The following is a 19,716-nucleotide window of genomic DNA, read 5'->3' on the forward strand; positions in this document are numbered from 1 at the left end:
TCTTCAAATCTCAATTTTTCGTGGAATTTTCAAAGATGTTTATTATGGGCACCATTGGTCACAATACACACATCAAGCCAATAGTCAAATTCTTGCCAAACGCGTCCCAACATTACATTTTCAACTGCTGCAACAGCTTGTCATTTGTGCTTTTATCTTATCTCTTAGAATAGGGGGAGCTTTCTTTCTCAATTCCCCATGAAAACAAATTGAATGGTGTGATATCTTGAGATCTGGGTGGCCAGGACATAAGATTGTGATCATTCTGCCCGGTCTGTCCAATCCATCTGTCTGGCAATGTTGTGTTCATAAACTGTCTAATCTTAAGGCTCCAGTGTGGTGGCGCCAAGAAGCAGTTGCAACCATTGTATTAATGGGACGCGTTTGCAAGAATTTGACAGCTTGAAGTGTGTCGTATTACCCAAGGTGCTCACATTGAACATTCCATCTAAAACGACCAAATAAGATCATCGAGTGCTGGTGGAAAACATCGAAGCGCACAGGGAGCGCAGTTGCTGTGTTTTGCGGAAACATGGCTCACGTTTAGCATTCCGGCCGCTAACGTGTAGCCACCCGGAGCTACCCGGAGCTATCCGGCTTCAACGCCGCTAAACAGAGACACGAAAGCCGGGGGGGAATCGGAGAGGAGGCGGACTTGCTAACACGAGGTGGTGTATCCCTGGATTTTCACAAAGAAAAGTTTTCCATCTGCCGCAGGGATGTCGAACTTTTGGACTGGCGTGACGTCATCCGCTCCGCTACAAGCACCCCTAGGGCATCATGTTAATCTGTTAATAAATAACGGGGTAGACTGCTGGAAGTGTGAATTTCCCTACGGGGATGAATAAAGTATCTATCTATCTATCTATCTATCTATCTATCTATCTATCTATCTATCTATCTATCTATCTATCTATCTATCTATCTATCTATCTATCTATCTATCTATCTATCTATCTATCTATCTATCTATCTATCTATCTATCTATCTATCTATCTCTATCTAAAAAAATGAGATTACAAGCTTTCAGAATTTACCAGATGTGGTCAATACCCTTAATAGATTTGAGATATTCAATGTCAAAGGTTTGCAAGACTTTTGGAACCCCTGCATACTGTATTACATTTGAATTTAGGTGATTCTTCTCTAGTAGTTTTGCAAATCAATGTTAGCTAAATATTTTGTCAATTATAATTAAAAAAAAGTATGTGTGCACCAAAACTGTAATAACACTCACAGTTTCAATGAGTTTACATTATTTATTACCACTGCATTTTAAATTGGCTGTATTTTTAAATTTCAACATAAAAAAATAATAATAAATCAAATCATGTTATTGCACGTTACTGCATTCCACCTTTGACGCAATCAATGGCATAATGTCTAAATACGTTTGCAAAAGCATTCTCCCTTAGTGCCAAAATGTAAAACGACGCTATTTTTGTGTTATTTAAAAAGAAAAAACAACAACAATTATAAAGGGGTTGGCGCTGCTCATCAGTAAGTATCAAGCCTCTGGGAACTATTTTAGTATGAAAAATCACCATTAGCAGGCCGGAGTCTCTTTAATCAGATTTGTGTCCCCACATCAAGGGAGCCCCCACTTTCTAGTGTTGCATGCTGTAACTACCCATTCAAGTATCTCGCTGGCCCTATATGGTGAATAGGTGAATAGTGAAGCAGAGTGCGCAAAAAGCGGAAAAATGGATAGGTATAGACAGAGTGTTTTTCTTTCTAAAAAAAAGTCCCTTTGTCATCTTCAGGACAGAGAGGGATGACGTTTGGTGCACATCCGCGGGAGCGCGATCACGATGATGGTCGAAATAGTGTGATAGTGTCACTGGATATAATGGGCGCATTTGTTCTGGCAATGTTCATGTACCATTTATGCCTTAGTTCAGTTTTCTTGCAATAAATGTTTTTTTGCAAGTAAAGTACCATAGCATTGTTTAGAGATTGGAGGTATCACAAATGCAAAAAAAAAAAAAAAAAAAGCCCAGAATGAAAGTAGCTATGAAACAAAATTTTCTTTTGGCCTTCAAAAATAAATGGCAAAGAATGTCTGACACCGGCTCTTTGCGTTTGAGAGAAACGTCTGGCATTGAATGAGTTAACTATAGTTTTAAAAAAACTAAAACAAGAATTTCACGTCAAGCACGATTAAATAACTTACTGTAGCTTTTAGTGTTTCCAGTCTGTTTGTTTTCGCCCTTGCAAAGGATTTGCCTTCCCAGCTGCTGTGAGGACCTGCCACTGCCATGTGCTTTTGCTGTAACTCAATCCAGCTTCACATTTAGGTTGAGGCATGGCTGAGAATAGATTTTGTGTCACCGGCTAAATAACCAGTACGTGTTCAAAAATATGATACAAATGAAATGAGTTTTTCTGCTGTCTTTTTTTAAAATCACAAATGTGACAGTTGCCATTCAGGAAGGGGTATTTGTTTAAATGCAACTTGTTCTGTTAATATGCTTTTGATCAAAGCATTACAAACGTATACATTTTAAAATTATTGGCGAAAGTTACACAACAGAGATGAAATATTCATTGCTGGAAATATTCATAGTCGGGTCGATCACAATTTTCTCTAAAGACACACTTAAACGAAGGAGTTAAGAGTATGTATTTTTCAGTTGTGTAAATGACAGTATTGATGATTAAGATGCCGACTGGGGTGACATACTGACCTTGGTCCTTAAGTTATTTCACAATCCATGTAACCATTCAAAAGCAATATTTTATTTATTTTATTTTATTTTTACAACAACAAGTTTCTTCCTTTCAATTCCCTTGTTAGTAAAATATCTTACAATGGGGTCTTACTTATTCTAATGGTGTTTGCTCCCTAGTTAGAGATGGTGTGGGGGTGATAAGGGAGGTTAATGTCATGCAATTATTTTTGGTGAGTGTACATCGCAGACGTGTTGTTTTTAACTATATATCCGTCTAAAGCAGGGGTCAGGAACCTTTTTGACCCAAAGAGCCATAAAAGCAAAACATGTTTTAAAAAGAAATTGAGAGAGCCACATCATATATTTTCAGACAAAATTGAAAAAACTGCCAAACACGCTCTCTAGACAAAAGCTCATTCTTCAGCACATTTTATTTCACTGTGTGTCATTCAATGATTTAATCAAATGTATGAAATGATAATAATGCCAAATCCTGTGTCCCAAATCAATGTAAATATGCCATTTACAATTTGTCTTACACCTTCAGTTAAGAGTGTTGAGGCAATTTTTTTTCCATGAAATGTGTTCATAATAACGGTTTCAAAACAATGTCAAGTCAAGTCAAGTCATTTTTATTTGTATAGCCCTAAACCCCGAAGAGTCTCAAAGGGCTTCACAGATTATTACGCTATATTACACAGACAATTTTTCAGCCGACGAGAAGAGTAGGTTATTCATATGCTATGGAGTAGAAGTGAGTTTTAAGCTTAGGGGCCGGTCACACAGCCGTTTGCGGCTGAATCACGGCTAAAATTTTGCGTTTTTTTTTTGCCCGTGGTTGCCCGCGATGGAAAATGCGCAAAATTGGCCAACCCGCTGTTCATCGGTGGTATGCCCGCAAAACAGACGCCAGCGACTGTTCCGCTTCCTCATGGCGTCATTTCTGCGTCATTTTCTCGTGTGGACCACGGGTATAAAAGCTCCCGAGCCGGTGTTGTGCCCAAATCCGACTCCTACGCAACACCCCCACCCCCCCACCGCCTCGCTGCGATCGCTTTTGACTTTTTCATCCGCGTTAACAAACGCATTTTGTAGAATACGATTGCACTTTATTGTTTAAATAAACGCGTTATATAGACTAGGATCTCCCAATTGTTATAATTAGCTCGCTTTATTGTTTTAATAAGCGTTTTATATAGAATACGATTGCTTTTGTTGGAAGCGCAGCAGAATGCGCGTTCACGCGAGGGGGGGAGGATTTACCGTTCGATTACGTTCACAACAAAAACAAAGACGGAATGGTTTAAGTTTTATTACATTCCCAACAAATGCAAGACGAAGTGGTTTTGGTTATATGTTCGCCATTACATTCCCTAAAAGTGAGATAAAACGAGGTAAAAGTGGTTGTAGTAGCGAGGGGATGCAAATCTCGGCAGGGATGCATTTCTCGGATAACACCGGGCTGTAGAAATCATAACCGCTCAAGACACAGTCCCGTGAAGATCAAGATTTCAAGCTATGGCATCATTTTTATTTTATTATCTTGAAAATAAATGTCAAGAAATAAAAATGGATTAAGACGAGGTCACTACGCTGACGGGGGTCCATGTTCACCCCCTTGACGTCTCGAGCACAACTGACGTGTGCTCGGCAAATCGCGCTGTATATACACGGAGAAAGGCGTTTGACTGTCACACGCGTAACACGCTAATTTCACGTAATAACACCGCGATACAGGCGCAGAACATGCTATTACCATGCTCCACCCACGATTACCCGCTGAAATTTCCCGTCCTACCCATGTGTAACCACGCCCTGGCCGCGGCCAGAGCACGTCGTTCCGCGTAATTTCCGCGTCATTACCTCGTGTTGACCACGTGTGCGGCACGCGGTTTAACACGTGCTCAAACTTTTGAGCAGCTCAAAACTTTTTCGCGCGGCCAACCGCGTGTGAATTTCCGACCGCGAGTAAAGCACTGCTGTATCTCGTCTATATGGCGGTCTCAAAACGTCCAACAGCGCCCAACAGTGTCTGCTTCACGGACAAAAATTTCTGGCCGTGGTTCAGCCTCGATGCGCTTGTGAAAGGCTGTGTACCCGCTCTGAAGAATTGATCAGCGCAAAACATTATCGCGCGTGTTAAGCACTGCTGTATCTCGTCTGTATGGCGATCTCAAAGCGTCTTATAGCGTCCGCCTCACAGGCAGAAATTTCTGGCCGTGATTCAGCCGCAAATGTCTGTGTGACCGGCCCCTTAGATTTAAACATTTTCACTGAGGTTGCATGCAAAGTTCTTTTGTAAAAATGTCACACATTACTGCAAACGATAAGCATATTGTCATATTCACTTTCGGTGTAGACTGCACTGAGCGAGAGAGAGAGAAGGAAGTGACTTGCGCTGTGTGCAGGGATCCGCCCACCTGTACTGCTTACCCAAAGTCGTTTGCAAGCGTTTTTACTTATCATTTTAAATGGTTTCTTATCAAACTTCTGCATTAAGTTGCTTCGGCTTTATATAGACCAAAATCGGGATGAAATCACTTGACTTTGGAACGCCACAGAGAGATGTGCAATAGTTACATTTTATTTCGGAGCCATATGTACTCATAAAAAGAGACATATATGGCTCCCGAGCCATATGTTCCCTACCCCTAGGTCTAAAACTCTTGAGGTTGTTTAAGGCAGAAAATTACAAATCTACAAATATTTTGGAGCTTGATTTCCAAGTGATTGGTGCTTATAATCCAAACATTACATTATGACATAACAGCATGCACTAGCTGCGATGAGACCCCCCGGCTGCCTCGGCCCTACTGCTCCGACTGTGAAGAGAGCACCTGTCCACTAAAGTCTCCCTGCCCCGAGTACGAGGGGATCTATCATAAAACACATCTGATTTTCAAACTGTTGGGCTCCAGATGATATTCACTCTGCTTTTATTTTTGTGTGTTTGTGTGAGTAGAAGTCTTATGTGCTGCTATCCTGTGGTCAACTGTGGAAATGTCCTTTAAATAAAGCTGAGTTTTTAAAATTGAAATAAAAAAAAATGTCACGGTTGCCATGGCGCCCAATTGGCCCCGGCCATGTGGAGTCAGCTGCTGCTTGTTGACAGATTGGCTTTCCTTCTATTTAAGCTCAGTGCTCTCAATCACCTTTTGTCAGTCCGTCAACGAACCTCTGCCCTGCAAGACGTGGGTTCTGACTCGGTCCTGTTTCCTGTTGGTATTTCCTGTCCGGTATTGTTCCCGTTTATTTTGTCCTGTTTAATATCGGTTTCCAGTTTCGTTCCTGTCTATTTTTGTCCTATTTATTATTCTCTCCAGTTTCCGTTCCCATCTAGTTTGTCTTATTTAATTTCGATATCCTGTTTCAATATCAATCCTGTCTGTCCTGTCCTGTCCAATATTGACCCCATCTGTCCGATATCTGCTCGGACAATTGTTATCGATCTCATCGGCCCCTGGCTTCCTGTCTTTCAACGCCAGACCACTGCCTAACATGCATGACTCCCCATTTCCCGTAAAATAAAAGCTTGTGTGAGAACGTCACGAATTTGTGTCCTGATCCGGTTCCAGTTCTTGACAAAAAACAGTTTGGAATACACAAAACTTTCTCTTTTTTTTTTTCTTTACCTAAACCAGGATGTTATAAAATACAAAAGTTACTCTAATATTGAAAACAAACATGTTATCCTTATTAATTACGTATAATATTCTACAAAAAAAGATTTCCTAGAAAAGATTCATAACTTCATCTCTTTCTTTTAAGGACAACAGTTTTGTTCACAAAGAAAATCATATACTGCTAAAATAAACTTAAATGCAGTTTATAGACAAATAGTTCTAGTATCTAAAAGCAGAAGTAAATTTTTTTGACAGCTATATTTTTTCTCTGTATAATGTGGAAATGGGATACAAGGAACTCAGTAATTCCTCTTTGTCTTTCAATCTTAGAATTCTTTCACACCAACCCCATCACACACCCACAAATGAAAAAACTTTTTTTTTTTTCAAAAATACATTCCGTTCACCCAAAATGAGGACAACATTGAATATCAACACAATTTTGTCAGGCAGTCAGGTAGGTTGCCCAAGATGCGAAACATTTTCACAAAAATCAGACTCAGCACTCTTAGTTTTGTTCATTCAGATTTTTTTCCCAAGAAAGACATTGCACTCTCTGAGGCCATAACAACATTGAATATTTACAACATATTGTACAGGCAGTCAGGTGGGTTACCCCAGATGTGAAAACTGCAAAACAAAACAAAACACTAAAAAAGCTTGTTAGTTTCATCGTTTGGATCGTCAGGTTTTCTTCTGTTTGGACATTTCTTTGTTTCGTGACTTGTTGTTTGTTTCCTTGTTCCTGGTTTTGTTATTAAAAACCATCTTTATTTTGAGCATCCCTACCTCAGTTCCTGCCTTTCCTTCAGTCGGGCTCATCAAACTTAAAAAGACTCCTGTTTAGAAATGAGGTGTAGAAAGGAGTACAGGCAACATTTATTGTACACTAAACGTAATAACAAACTTGGGTTTTGGACCCAACAACTCCTATAAAAAAGCTTAATTCAAAACTAAATTGATATATGTGCATGAATACAAATCTATAAACACATTTTTACATTGCATTTTATCATATTACATTTTAACTACAACAATACATGAAATTATTATGCGCATAAAACATTCTTGACCAATGATAAATACAATATAACATTGAAATTAAGTGTAATGAAAGAAATCCAGGAACATATTTTTAAATTAAGAAAGCCACTGATTTATTGCTTTATTGCTATGTTAGGATGTTTCAACACAGTGAAGGAGTTTGCTAGATGATGACTTACGCTAACGCAACTAACAAAAAGGTTGACCTAAACGATGTTAATTCCTAACATTGTGAGAGTAGGTGTCCATGTTAAAACAATTAGAGATACTGTATAATAACATGTGAAACGTCAAGAACAATTTCCCTCTTCTCAACATCCGATGAGCCGGCATTGATGAACCTATAATGAAAACCACAGCATTCCTCAGAGGCCAGTTTGCTCATCATGACTCTCCTCATAAGCTCTGTTAGTCTGACCATCCGGCTCATAAGGATTCTCCACACCCGTGTTTTTGGACTTCCTGCAAAATGACATGGAAGTCACGTGTCGATTGTATATGTATGTATATTGTATGCGACTTCAACCTACTTTCTGCGCTGTCTTATCCCAGAGATGATGAGGAAGAGCCCCATGAGCACCACCACTCCCATGACCACTCCAAACACCACCAACCACACTTCTACTGGTTGCTCCACCGGAGGTGAAAGGGTGGCTGGGATACCGTCAAACTCCAGGGTGTGGTCATCGAGTTGGAAAGCATCATTGATTCGCCCACGGGATAGTCTGTAAACCCAACATATTAAAATGCGTTCTATCTTGCGCTTGCACTAAAGTTCTGCCTTACCTTATGGCTGCCTTCAAATCTTCTCTTGGCACGTACACAGTTGGATTCTTTGGGTTGGTGACCACCATGTAGAAGGAGATCCTGGGCGTTTGTTTGTAAGTTATGACGTTCTCAGCTCTGCAGTGGCAAAAAAGAGAGCAATGTTTTCCCATAGCTGCAGTATCAACGTCGGACGGAAAGATGGATCCAAGCACACTGACGTGAACGGAAGAGTTTTGTTCTCTTTGCTGTAGTACTGCCTCAGAGCGTAAGCCACGCTGGCCCTGAACAGGTACTGCTCGTTGGAGTTCCAGGGATACTACAAAAGCATATTTGGACAAGACTTTTAGGTGTCAAATTAGAACATGTAAATATCAAATTGTACTTACAGCTTCATCACCCATAGCCATTTTTAAACTGAGCCTCACTTTGATGGCATAACCCGAATCTGCAAGCAGGGCCAATTAATCCAGAAAGAAATGTGGTTATAGGGTGTCCCCAAAAAATTACACATTTTAGCAGCTGGTAACTCAATTATTTAGTCGTTCGTAATTGACCGAACCCATTGAACACAGTGATGGCAGTCGGACTTGACTCTGAAGAAAGGAAATGTATTTTACTGGAAGTATGAAAAAGCAGTTGTAGCGCAAAGCCCATTTAGATGGGAGCTTAACAAAAAACAACCAATACGAGTTACCATCATGTGAGTCAGAGATAAGTTTGAAGCTTATGGAACTGTTCAGGACGTCCACATCAACAAGCCCCACAAAAGAAGAACGATTACTAAAAAAAATTCATTATAGTCCAAGAAAGTCTTTGCGGTAAGCATTAGGAGTATGGACAGATTATTCAAACCTCCCTAATTCAGTGTCAGTGGTGTCTAAACAGATTTTGAATGTAGAATAGACAATTTTAAACTGCCATCTTCAAAAAGGGACCAAAGCTATGCTGATACTCTAAATCATGGGTGTCAAACTAGCGGCCCGCGGACCACATACGCACAATTATACCGTGAGATAGTTTATATACATCTACTATAACGACCAGCTCTAAGAAACACTGATAACTCTCAAACTTCAGATCGCATAAGAGAATTTAGTCACTTATTTATTTCTTGAAGGGGTGTTACAGTCTCCTGCCCACTCTTACCACTAGATGGCCCCATAAGGGGTTTGGACTGGGCACAGGTATCCAATCACCACACACCTGTTCCAAATTATCCTGCACCCTTCAAAAGGACGTTTGCATTTTGTTCATTCATTTTCCACCGTAGAGATCACCATCTCGGAAGTAGGGTGGAAGTAGCTCAGGAGGTAAAGCGCTCGTCTTGGGATCAAGAGGTCGCAGGTTTGATTCCCTTCTCCATCTTATATATCTTATAAGACACTGAATCCCTAATGCCCCTGATAAGCAGGTAGGGGCCTTGGATGGCTGACTCTGCTATTGGTATGTGAATGTGTGTGAATATGTAAGTGTGAAACACATTGTAAAGCTCTTTTTCATTGACTTGAAAAGCGTTATATAAATACAGATCATCATCAAGCGCTTCGGCTGCCGCCACATTTAAGACTATCCACTGACAAACAGCATGTTGGTCAGTAGAAAGAGGTGCATTATATTGAGTCTTTAGTGATAGGAAGCGGAGTCGTAATGCCCGGGGACGACCTTCTCTCCGTCACAATGTAACGGAAAGCTAGACGGAGAAAAGCAGGGTGACGTTTCTGCTAATGTGGAAAACAGCGTGTTTCAAAGCTGAGGAGAGGCCGAATATTTGTTGACTGACATTGCCGGTAAACCTATGTGTCTTCTTTGTGGAGCTAATGCCGTTGTAATTAAGGAATTTCATGTCAAACGGCACAAAAAGACAATACACCAGAGTGCGCTGAAAAACCTGAACGCAGAGTAGAAGATACAGAAAGTTGAAGAGTTAAATAGGAATACAGTATGAGGATCCAACATATGTTTTTCACCAAAGTAAAATCCCAAAGTGAAAAGCACAAATTATATTTAGATTTCTGTTTTTTTCATTTTAGGAATTTGTATAGTTTTGACAGGGGATGATTTTATGAAGAGTAAAATGTTTTAAGTTTTTTAATGTTTAAGTTTTTTTATTACAGAATTATTTTCCTGTCTGTTTGAAATTCATATTTGTTAAAAAAAAGGCAAGTTCTGGTGTATTCAATAAATATTTTTCCTGTTCCACCCGCGACCAAAGGTGTGATTTGAGTTTCGTCCCTCTGTGCAATTGAGTTTGACACTCCTGCTCTAAATGGTCCAAGTACAGCTTCAGTTTTACTTTGGGTGCACCTTTTAAGGCGTTCAGGTAAAAATACCTGGTGACCTGCAACGGTTTTCTTCTCAAACTGTTTTCAACTGCGTTTGCATACTTCGAGTAGTACTTCAGAAATAATCGACTTTCTTCAAAGTCAAGTCTGGCCATCACTCGATTACAAGGCCCGTTGAACCGAGTGATGGCAGCCTGTCTATTAAAAAAGAACAAATCATTCAGCTATCACCTTCTGAAATGAGTATTTATTTTTTTAGGACACCCTGTTTGCACAACTTTTTCATTTTTCTTTTGGAAGGGGTGGGGGGTGAAACTACTCACATGGATCTACTGCTGCATCCCAACCAACAACGCGGTTGTGTTTCACGTTATCCGCCTTCAACCACACGTAAAGTTTTTGGAAGTAGTCCAGCAGCGACGTGGCATCCATCCTGATGTCCCCCGATATTGTATGCAAAGCTCGGGTCCACGACTGGGACCGACCCAACTCTAACATGTTCCTGGAAAAACAATGACAACTGGTCTGAATATTGACAAATGTAATATCACCCAGAGTGACTCAGTCAAAAATTTAGATGTCACATTTGACCACAATCTGTCCTTCCAAACACACATTAAGAATATTACTAGAACAGCTTTTTTCCATCTTTGCAACATTGCTAAAATTCGCTCTATGCTGTCCCAGTCTGATGCGGGGAATAAAATTCATTCGTTTGTTACCTCCCGTCTCGAATACAGTAATGTACTACTCTCCTGTCTCCCAAAATCTAGCATCAAAATGCTGCAGCGAGGCTTTTAACGAAGACAAGAAAGTTTGATCACATTACCTGGATTTTAGCTAACCTGCGTTGGCTCCCTGTTAGCTTAAGATGTGATTTAAAGGTTCTGTTGGTAGTATACAAAATCATGCATGGACTTGCTCCCTCATATCTTTCAGATTTAATTTCCCCCTATGATCCGGTCCGGAGCCTTCGCTCTGAAAATGCTGGTCTACCACTAGTGATCCTAAGAGCCAAGAAGAGAAATGCAGGTTCGAGAGCGTTCTCCATCTGGGCCCTGATGTGGTGGAATGCTCTGCCCCCTGAGATTCGATCTGCAACCTGAGTGGAACTGTTTTAATCTAGGCTTGGAACACACTTCTATTCTATTGCTCATGAATGACCTATATTTCATGTTTACAATATCTGTGTATCATTTGTTTTTGCAACATCTGTTTCAGCCTGGTTATCCTGGAAGGGGGATTGCCTTATGTGCGGTCCCTTATCAAGGTTTCTTCAGTTTCCCCATGTTGAGGTTTTTGAGTTTTTCCTTGCCCTCATGTAGGTTTTAGATCAGGGGATGGTGTAATAGTAGTCTGTGGTTTGCAACAATCTGTGGTCTATGCAGCCCTTTGAGACTCAGCGTGATTAAGGGCTATGCAAGTAAACATGACCTGACTTGACTTGACACTGACGACTGCTGAAAGGAAAACCCTCACCGCTCCTATGAAAACTCTTGAAGAGAGCTACCTGAGCTTGGTGCCTGCAACGGTTGAACCGGTGATGTCACATGACGACAAGGCATCGGATTGACCAGCCGCTTTGCAAAGAGCCTTTTGGAACTGGAACTGGTAGATGGTTCTTGTAAAATACCTGCATATAAAGTCATCATGAGGGCAGGGGTGGACAAGGGACGACATATTACTCGGGCCCGCCAAACAACAGTGGTAAAAATCTAATGCTAATATTTATATCAGGGGTGGACAAACTACCACCCGCTGGCCATAAGAGGCCCATTAGGCTTTTTCATTCAGCCCGCCAAACAAAGATTGTTAAAATACAATGACAATATATGCAGTAGTAATTATAGTACTATTAATTATTTTTTTTGTGTGCCAACTTTGTCCCCTTTGTGTGTCAATGACAAAATACTACTTCAGAAATACTACAAAAATACGACAGCATTACTACAGAATTTAATCAAAATTAGTGCTTAAAAACAGGGGCTTTCATTCTGAAAAGAATAAATTACCATAGAAATACTACAAAAATGCTACAGAATTATTGCAACAGAAATACTACAAAATACAACTATAGTGATATTACAGAATACTTAAATACTACAAAAATACCACTATGGAAATATTACAAAATATTACAAAAATCCTACATATTAAAAATGAAACGATGGAAAGACTAAAAACACACTACTGCAATAATAATATAAGAATACTACAACAATAAAATAATTCAAACGTACTACAGAAATACCTGTACTGCAAAAATCTGAATGTAGAAATAACACAATAATGCTAAAAAATACAAGTACAGTAATACTACAAAATTAAATATCAAATTTAGTGATTAAAAAAGGAGACCTGATATATTTTTTTTGCCTTAATTGTGAGTGTTTTAAAACCATTAGGATAAAATGTATCGTTTTAGAAACAAATATAAAGAAATATAACATGTAAATGTCTGTATTTATTCATAACTGAAATAACAACGGCTAGGATTTTTTTAGCATTTTTAAATTTAATTTATCAAGATATTTATCATATTTCATGCAAACCTCTGAGCTGACACTAAGGGATTTTGAGTTTCAATGCAAACGATCAGATTTAGTGCTTAAGAGGAAAATATTATATTACGGTTCTTCAATTTATTTGATTACTTTTGTTAATTAAGAATAAATACATTTATTTATAAATGTTGAGCTTTTTAAAAAACAAGTAAACGAGAGTGTCGTTTTTTAAAAAGATATATAATGAATGCAAACAAACAAAAAAATAGATAGGCTTAAGTTATCCCTTTTTTTCACGTTATTGCCAAAGTTTCGGCATAGACAAAACAAAAAGTTGTCAGACAAACAGGGAGGCACCCCCGCGACCCTACTGAGGATAAGCGGTGCAGATAATGGTTGGATGGATAGGAAAAGGTAGCCAGCTATTTTTATGTTAGCCATGAGCCCAATGAAAAATATAGTTTTCATGGGGGTGCAAGGGGGCACAAGCTAAGAGATCCAGGTTAGTGTAATTGTATTGCCTTAAACAAAGACTTCAATTTATAATCAATTAACATCTGACTTGGCGTTTGCTCAATTGTCTCGTTCTGATTAACGCTAGTCAGAATATACAGCTACAATGTGTGGAGTGGCGTGTGGCGACATTCAGTGGACATTTTAAAAACTGCAGGACATTGTTTTACTAGAGGCGGCTTGTTTTTTTTCATATGCTTCCCTCAGCTTTGTCTTGCAAGCTGGATAAAATCAACTGGATCCCCTGATACAACCTGGAGGCTGTAGTTCGGTGACCCATAGTCTATGAGTAAATGGGAAATAACTCTTTTTAAATACCTTTAACTCTTTCAAACTTGTCTTAACTTTTAGAACTGATACCTGATGAAGGAATAGTCTCCAGAGACATGGAACAGGGCAGCTGGGTCACAATACGTCTCATCCCTGGGCACGGGCTCCACCACCCCAACAAGATCTCTTCTGTTTTGTTTTTTTACAAAAACACAATTCAGAAAACGTAGACTTACAGAGATGTAGCCTATTTACGATGAAATTGTCTGTTAAGAAGCAAAGTTTCTGTCTCCCTACTTCATCTCCCACCAGCGCTCCATCCATTTATCCTCAGGGATGTTTCCTGAAAAGACCTGCCACCTCCATTCCTCCAGCATGTAAGTGAAAGGCAGGGTGGCCACAATGGTGAGCGCTTGTTTTAGCAGGAAGTTGATCTCCGTCTCTACGGGGATGAAACAACAAGAATCTACTTTGAATAACTTGTTATAATAATTGTTAATTTATTGAATTTGTAATAAATCGATTAGTTAAATGTATTCAATTCATTACAGGGTTGCCAAACAAGAAAATTGTTTTTGACATGTCAGGACCAGAACAGGAAACAGGACCCACTCGTGTAACGTTACTCACAGTTTTATTGGGGAGAAGGGAAAGGATAGTACACACGATCCGGAGATCGCTGATCACGGGGAGCAGGTTGCTCAGACGCAGAAGTGGTAATTCCGTGGCGAGCGATGGCGGTGTAAAAACGGAGATTCGCAGACGGACCGACCAAAGGGGACTGGCAGGACCGAGTTTAAATACTGACAGGGAGCCAATCTGTCAATAAGCTGGAGCTGGCACCACACAGGCGGGGCCATTTGGGCGCCATGGCAACCGTGACACACACGGGCGCGGCATGTGGGCGCCATGGCAGCCATGACATAAGAAGATAATTTTCTGATGTTTTTTTTTCCTCAGTAGCCTGTAAGAGCGCCAGTCTTAAAGGGACAGTGTATATTATTTGACCACTACATGTTCCTGTATGTACAGTTATCCCTCGCTGTATTGCAGTTTACTTATCGCAGTTTCGCCATTTTCATCTTGCAATATGTTCTGCATTCTTATTGCCAACAATGTTGGACCTCTCCACCTGCTAAACTTGCTCTGGGGCCAAATGCGGGTCAGGGGCACTCCCTAGTAGCTTTCTGGCACTTTTTCAAAAATATTTTATAATGGATATGTGTTCTGTGGGACAAAACCAGACAATAAAGGCAGTTTTCCATAACGTCCACATGATAGCAGCAAGGTATTATGTAAACTGAAGTGGATCGGGTTCTTAATCCATAGAGTTATGCAATAAAACTGGGTGATTATTTTCAAAACTTTACTTGGACAGTACAGAATTTATTTGTAAAAAAAAAAAACGTTTATAAAGTACTTTACTTGTAGTTGTTAAACAATTACTTGAACCTGTAAATTGGGTTTGTTTTACCTAAATATGCAAATAAATAAAGGTTTCTACTTTCAGGTTTTGGCTATTGGGTGAAAATGAGGGATTACTGGGTTGCAACCGAAAAGTACTAAGAATGCAAGCTACGGAGACTCAAAGATGAATAAAACGCATCATTTTAATTCTCAAGATGGCGGACAAAAATGTCAGGTTCCTTTAGGTGAGAATCTCTGAAATAAATGCTTATGCTTTCTCGACTTACTAGTACGGGGGTCAGCAAGACGTGGCTCAGGGGCCGCATGCAGCTCTTAAGTGCTGCCAAGTGGCTCTCTGGTGCTTTTCCATAAATGTTTGAAAATGGGGGAGAAGGATGGGGGAAGGAAATATGTTTTTTGTTTTGAAATGGTTTCCGTAGGGGGACAAACATGATACACTTTAAATGTTTTCTAATGCTGTTAAAAAGTGTAATAAATGTTATATTTCAAATAGAAGATCAGCTGGTAAGAATTCACGGGAGGGAAGTGATGAAGTCTCTCACTGGAAATGGGTTGTAAAAAGACAGCATATTGTGTTTCGGGTCGAACATTTTTTTTTCAGGAATTACATTTTTTCCTCCTCTATAATGCAAACTGTTCCTTTTAGCACATCAAACCTGCTGTTACTGCAAGTGTCCAGCAGATGGCACTAATTCATCGAGATTGACCAAGGAACGTTTAACATTATCAATACAAAAATGAGGTTTTGCTTGATTCTAATTACATAATTTAACCTAAACTGTTAAAGAACTACGGAAGGCGTTTTTGGTAGTTCTGAATTTACTTATAGTATTGATGTTGTACAGCTTGATGGAAGTATACTGTAAGGTCTGGTAGGCCTCCTTCCACCAGAGGGCGACAACCGGGTTTGGGACTGGGCACAGGTGTATCATATTTCATAATAGTCCTGACCCTTTATGTTGACATTTTGGACAGCACACATGGTCCAGGTTTTTTCATTTCCAGTCATTGCTACAGGTTTTTTTTTTTGTTTCTGGTTTTGACATTTTGTTAGAGGTTAAGTTCCCAATCATTTGTTTGTTACCTTGTTCCTTGTATTTCCACTTTGTCTTTGTCTGTTCGTTTGGTCTTTGTCTATGGTTTGGATATTATTTGGTTGGATTCTGTTTGACAATGTTATTTGTTTGGTGCCCCTTTGTTTGTTTGTTACTTTATTCCTGGTTTTGTTATTAAATACCATTCCTATTTTAAGCACGCCAGCCTCAGATCCTGCTTCCCCCATATGGGTCCACCTGGATAAACCTTACAGAATGACTCGACCGTGTCCTATATGTCAAAATGTCAAAAGGGGGTCAGGAAAATTAGGAACAGGTGTGTGGGGATTGGACACACCTGGTCCCAGTTCTGAACCTGGTTTGCGCCCTTTAGTGGAAGGTGTACCAGACCCTAACTTAGACAGCATTTTCTCTGTTATCACGGTTTAATGGGGTGCAAAATCCCCCGAAAATCCACTTAGTTTAGATAATGTTTGATTATTTATTTATTATTCGAGAACAAACCACATTTACAGGCTCAATTATTTCTTAACAAGTCAAAGTGCTGTACTCTATATACATGTATATTTAAAAAAGCTTCTGTATTGTCAATATAAAATTATTGCACAACTTTATGAACTGAGGACCCTATTGACTTCACTTTTCATGAAAATTTGCCGCCATCATGCAGACATTCTGTAAAACTGCATTTAACTTCCAGTTCTGTCTTACAGAAACCATTTACTGTATCTTTTCATTAGGAAACATTTTTTAAAAAGCGCCAAAGACTCACGTGTGGCTCCGGATCAAGTTTACCAGGTGGAGAGATCCAGATTTGTTGGCAATAGAAAGCATTCTTTTCTGTTTAGCCAATAAGGATGCAGAACACTATACAGATGAAAATTCGCAAAAGAGCGAAACCGCGAAGAGTAAAATCCACGAAGCAGTAAACCAACGACGACTGAAGAGTGAAGTAGCGAGGTGTCTCCGTATACTAATTTGAAAGCTAGCTAGCAAGATACATTGCTAGCTTGCTTCATATTTATTATTGAGACATTTATACAATAGCTAGATATAGAGCAAATTGTAAAACTGAAAATAAATTATTATGATTTTAGGAGACTTTAGGTCACAGTAAGGGTGGGATTAACAAAAGCAATATCACACATTTCCTAAATCCACACACGTGTTTAAAGGACTTTGTCTTACCGTTATCATAGGTGAAGTTGGACGGCAGGAGGCCAAGGCCCTTCAGGTGCTTGGGTGTGGCAGCAGACAGGGACATAATCTCGCCAACGGCCTCATGGAAACCCTCGTTGGCCCCGTCTCTCAGGAGGTAAGGCAGGTCTCGGTAGGCCATCTGGTACTGGTTGTGGCCCATCTCATGGTGGACGGTTAGAAAGTTCTCCATGTCAACCTTAGTGCACATTTTGATCCTGAAGGAGGCACAAGATGTGTCAGCAACTGTGTTTTATTGGGGATAAAGATGTTATCATACTGTTGCTGATTAGCGTAGCAATAAAAGTGATAGCAATGTTATGTTTCCGATGTATGATAAGGATAGAACAAACAATGAATAAATGAAACTGGATATTGCCAAGAATGCATCAAAGCAGAAGAGATTAGACTAACATGGTTACTTTGCTTAGTTGTAAATGAGTCTTTACTTCGTCCCAAAAAATCTAAAACAACAATTAATTGTCCTTAGCATTTGGATCGAAGAATTTTATTTTGAAATCAGCTGTGGGAAATGTGTGTGCAGTGCTAATTATTGTTAATTTGGTTGACAATGCTATTTGTTTTGTGACTCCTTGTTTGTTTGTTACTTTATCCCTGGTTTTGTTATTAAATACCATGCTTCACCATAAATGAGTCCGAACAGCTAGAAAATTACTCCAACCCAAAAATAATCGACAAATACGTGCACTGTATTATCTAATAACATTAAAACAGTAACTTCTAAACATATATGGATTTCTGTGGGGGGCTGTGCATATCACACCTAGACCTTCAGTGATCTCCTACTTAGTCCGGCTTGAACCAATATCCATCAAAATACCATCATTTATGGCATCACGGTTCAAAAAATGCTACAAAGAAGCACACGTGCACACGGCTGGGAGTCGCATTGCTTTAAACGTGTACAACAAGGGCTAATTGACGACACATTTCGATATCAATAAACCAAATAATTCAAACATTTTAAAATATGGGCAATACTGTTATTATAAACATGTATACAGATAAATAAATGCATTGAAAATGACAGACTTCTGTTACAATTATGATAATAATGTCTGGTTAATGTTAGGCCAGAAGAGAAGGCCTTGCTGGCCCTGATGGACCATTGCAGTTGTTTTTTTAGGCAAGGGGGATAAACACTCCAATATCTGTAGAAAACTGGCTTTGAAAGTCCTTAAAAAGTGCTTGGATTTTGGCCATAAAAAAGGTGTATGATCCCTGCCCCCACATCCGCCCGTGGCCTCGACTTTGATGTGTGTGGTCTATGATGTCAAAATGCAAATATTAGTGTGATTGTGTTTGTATGCGTGGTACCTAAAGTCCTTTCCGTTGCCCATGTCCCAGGCTGTGGGATGACAGACCACCTTGCGTCCGTCTTCGGGCTTCACCAGCATTGAGTTGGTCCAGAAGTTGTCAAACATTTTGTACAGGCCAACCGACACAAAAAACTTCTCTGCCTCTTCGAACAGTCGGCGCTCGGTCCAACCCTGAAAATCACCGGGGGATGTCAGACTCGTGTTAGCTCGGGGGCCATATAGATGGAATACTCTCAGAAGATGAAAGAGTGAGAAAGAGAGAGAGAGTGAGAGAAAGAAAGAAAGAAAGACAAAACGACAGAGAGAGACCCCCAAAAAAGAGAGAGATATACAAAGAGAGATAAAGAGGGGGAGAGAGAGAGAGACAAAGAGAGACAAAGAGAAGAGAGATAAATAGATACAAAGAGAGACAGAGAGAGAGAAAGGCAAAGAATGAGAGAGAGAGAGAGAGAGAGAGAGAGATACAAAGAGCGATAAAGGGAGAAGGAAAGAAAGGCAAAGAGAGATAGAGAGAGGGAGAGAAAGAAAGAGAGAGACGAACAGAGAGACAAAGCGGGAGTGAAGGAAGGAGAGCGAGAGAGAGAAATACAAAGAGAGAAGGAAAGAAAGACAAAGAAAGAGAGAGACAATGAAAGAGAGAGACAAAGAGCGAGCGAGAGATATATAGTGAAAGAGAGCCACGAAGAGAGAGAGAGAGAGAGAGAGAGGGAGGGAAAATAAGAGACAAACAGAGAAACAAAGAGCGGGACAAAGAGATACAAAGTAGGAAAGAGAGATATATTGACAGAGAGAGAGAAAAACAGAGAAGAGGATGAAAGACTGAGATATAGAGAAAGAATGAAAGACAGAAAAAAGAAAGAAAGAAAGAAAGGGGTGACTGAGAAAGAGAGAAAGAAAAAAAAAGAGAGAGCTTCAGAAACAGAGAGACAAAAGTTCAGAAAGACAGAAAAGAGAGAGAAAGAAAGAAAAAAAAATCTCATTTGCAAGTCCGAATAATGACACATGCAGACATCATATCG

The 19,716-nt window shown here is 39.7% G+C and overlaps 1 protein-coding gene across 5 annotated transcripts in view; it reads right to left on the reverse strand.

Annotated features, from left to right (window-relative positions):
• Window positions 1–6,802: 6,802 nt before the first annotated feature.
• Window positions 6,803–19,716, reverse strand: part of ace2 (angiotensin converting enzyme 2) — a 38,999-nt gene continuing 26,085 nt past the window's right edge. For all 5 annotated transcript variants that reach the window (XM_088334241.1, XM_088334238.1, XM_088334240.1 and 2 more), the window contains 11 exons: window positions 18,696–18,868; window positions 17,349–17,575; window positions 13,975–14,119; window positions 13,768–13,866; window positions 11,901–12,023; window positions 10,714–10,892; window positions 8,495–8,553; window positions 8,327–8,424; window positions 8,127–8,243; window positions 7,871–8,065; window positions 6,803–7,802 (listed from right to left, as the gene is read on the reverse strand). In XM_088334241.1, the coding sequence (XP_088190367.1) occupies window positions 7,706–7,802; window positions 7,871–8,065; window positions 8,127–8,243; window positions 8,327–8,424; window positions 8,495–8,553; window positions 10,714–10,892; window positions 11,901–12,023; window positions 13,768–13,866; window positions 13,975–14,119; window positions 17,349–17,575; window positions 18,696–18,868 (1,512 nt within the window). In that variant the 3' untranslated portion in view covers window positions 6,803–7,705. The remainder of the gene's footprint in view (window positions 7,803–7,870; window positions 8,066–8,126; window positions 8,244–8,326; window positions 8,425–8,494; window positions 8,554–10,713; window positions 10,893–11,900; window positions 12,024–13,767; window positions 13,867–13,974; window positions 14,120–17,348; window positions 17,576–18,695; window positions 18,869–19,716) is intronic.

This window comes from Urocampus carinirostris, chromosome 4 (assembly GCF_059441175.1).
Source record: "Urocampus carinirostris isolate Australia breed hairy pipefish chromosome 4, RoL_Ucar_1.0, whole genome shotgun sequence".
In the NCBI taxonomy this organism is placed as follows: Eukaryota; Metazoa; Chordata; class Actinopteri; order Syngnathiformes; family Syngnathidae; genus Urocampus; species Urocampus carinirostris.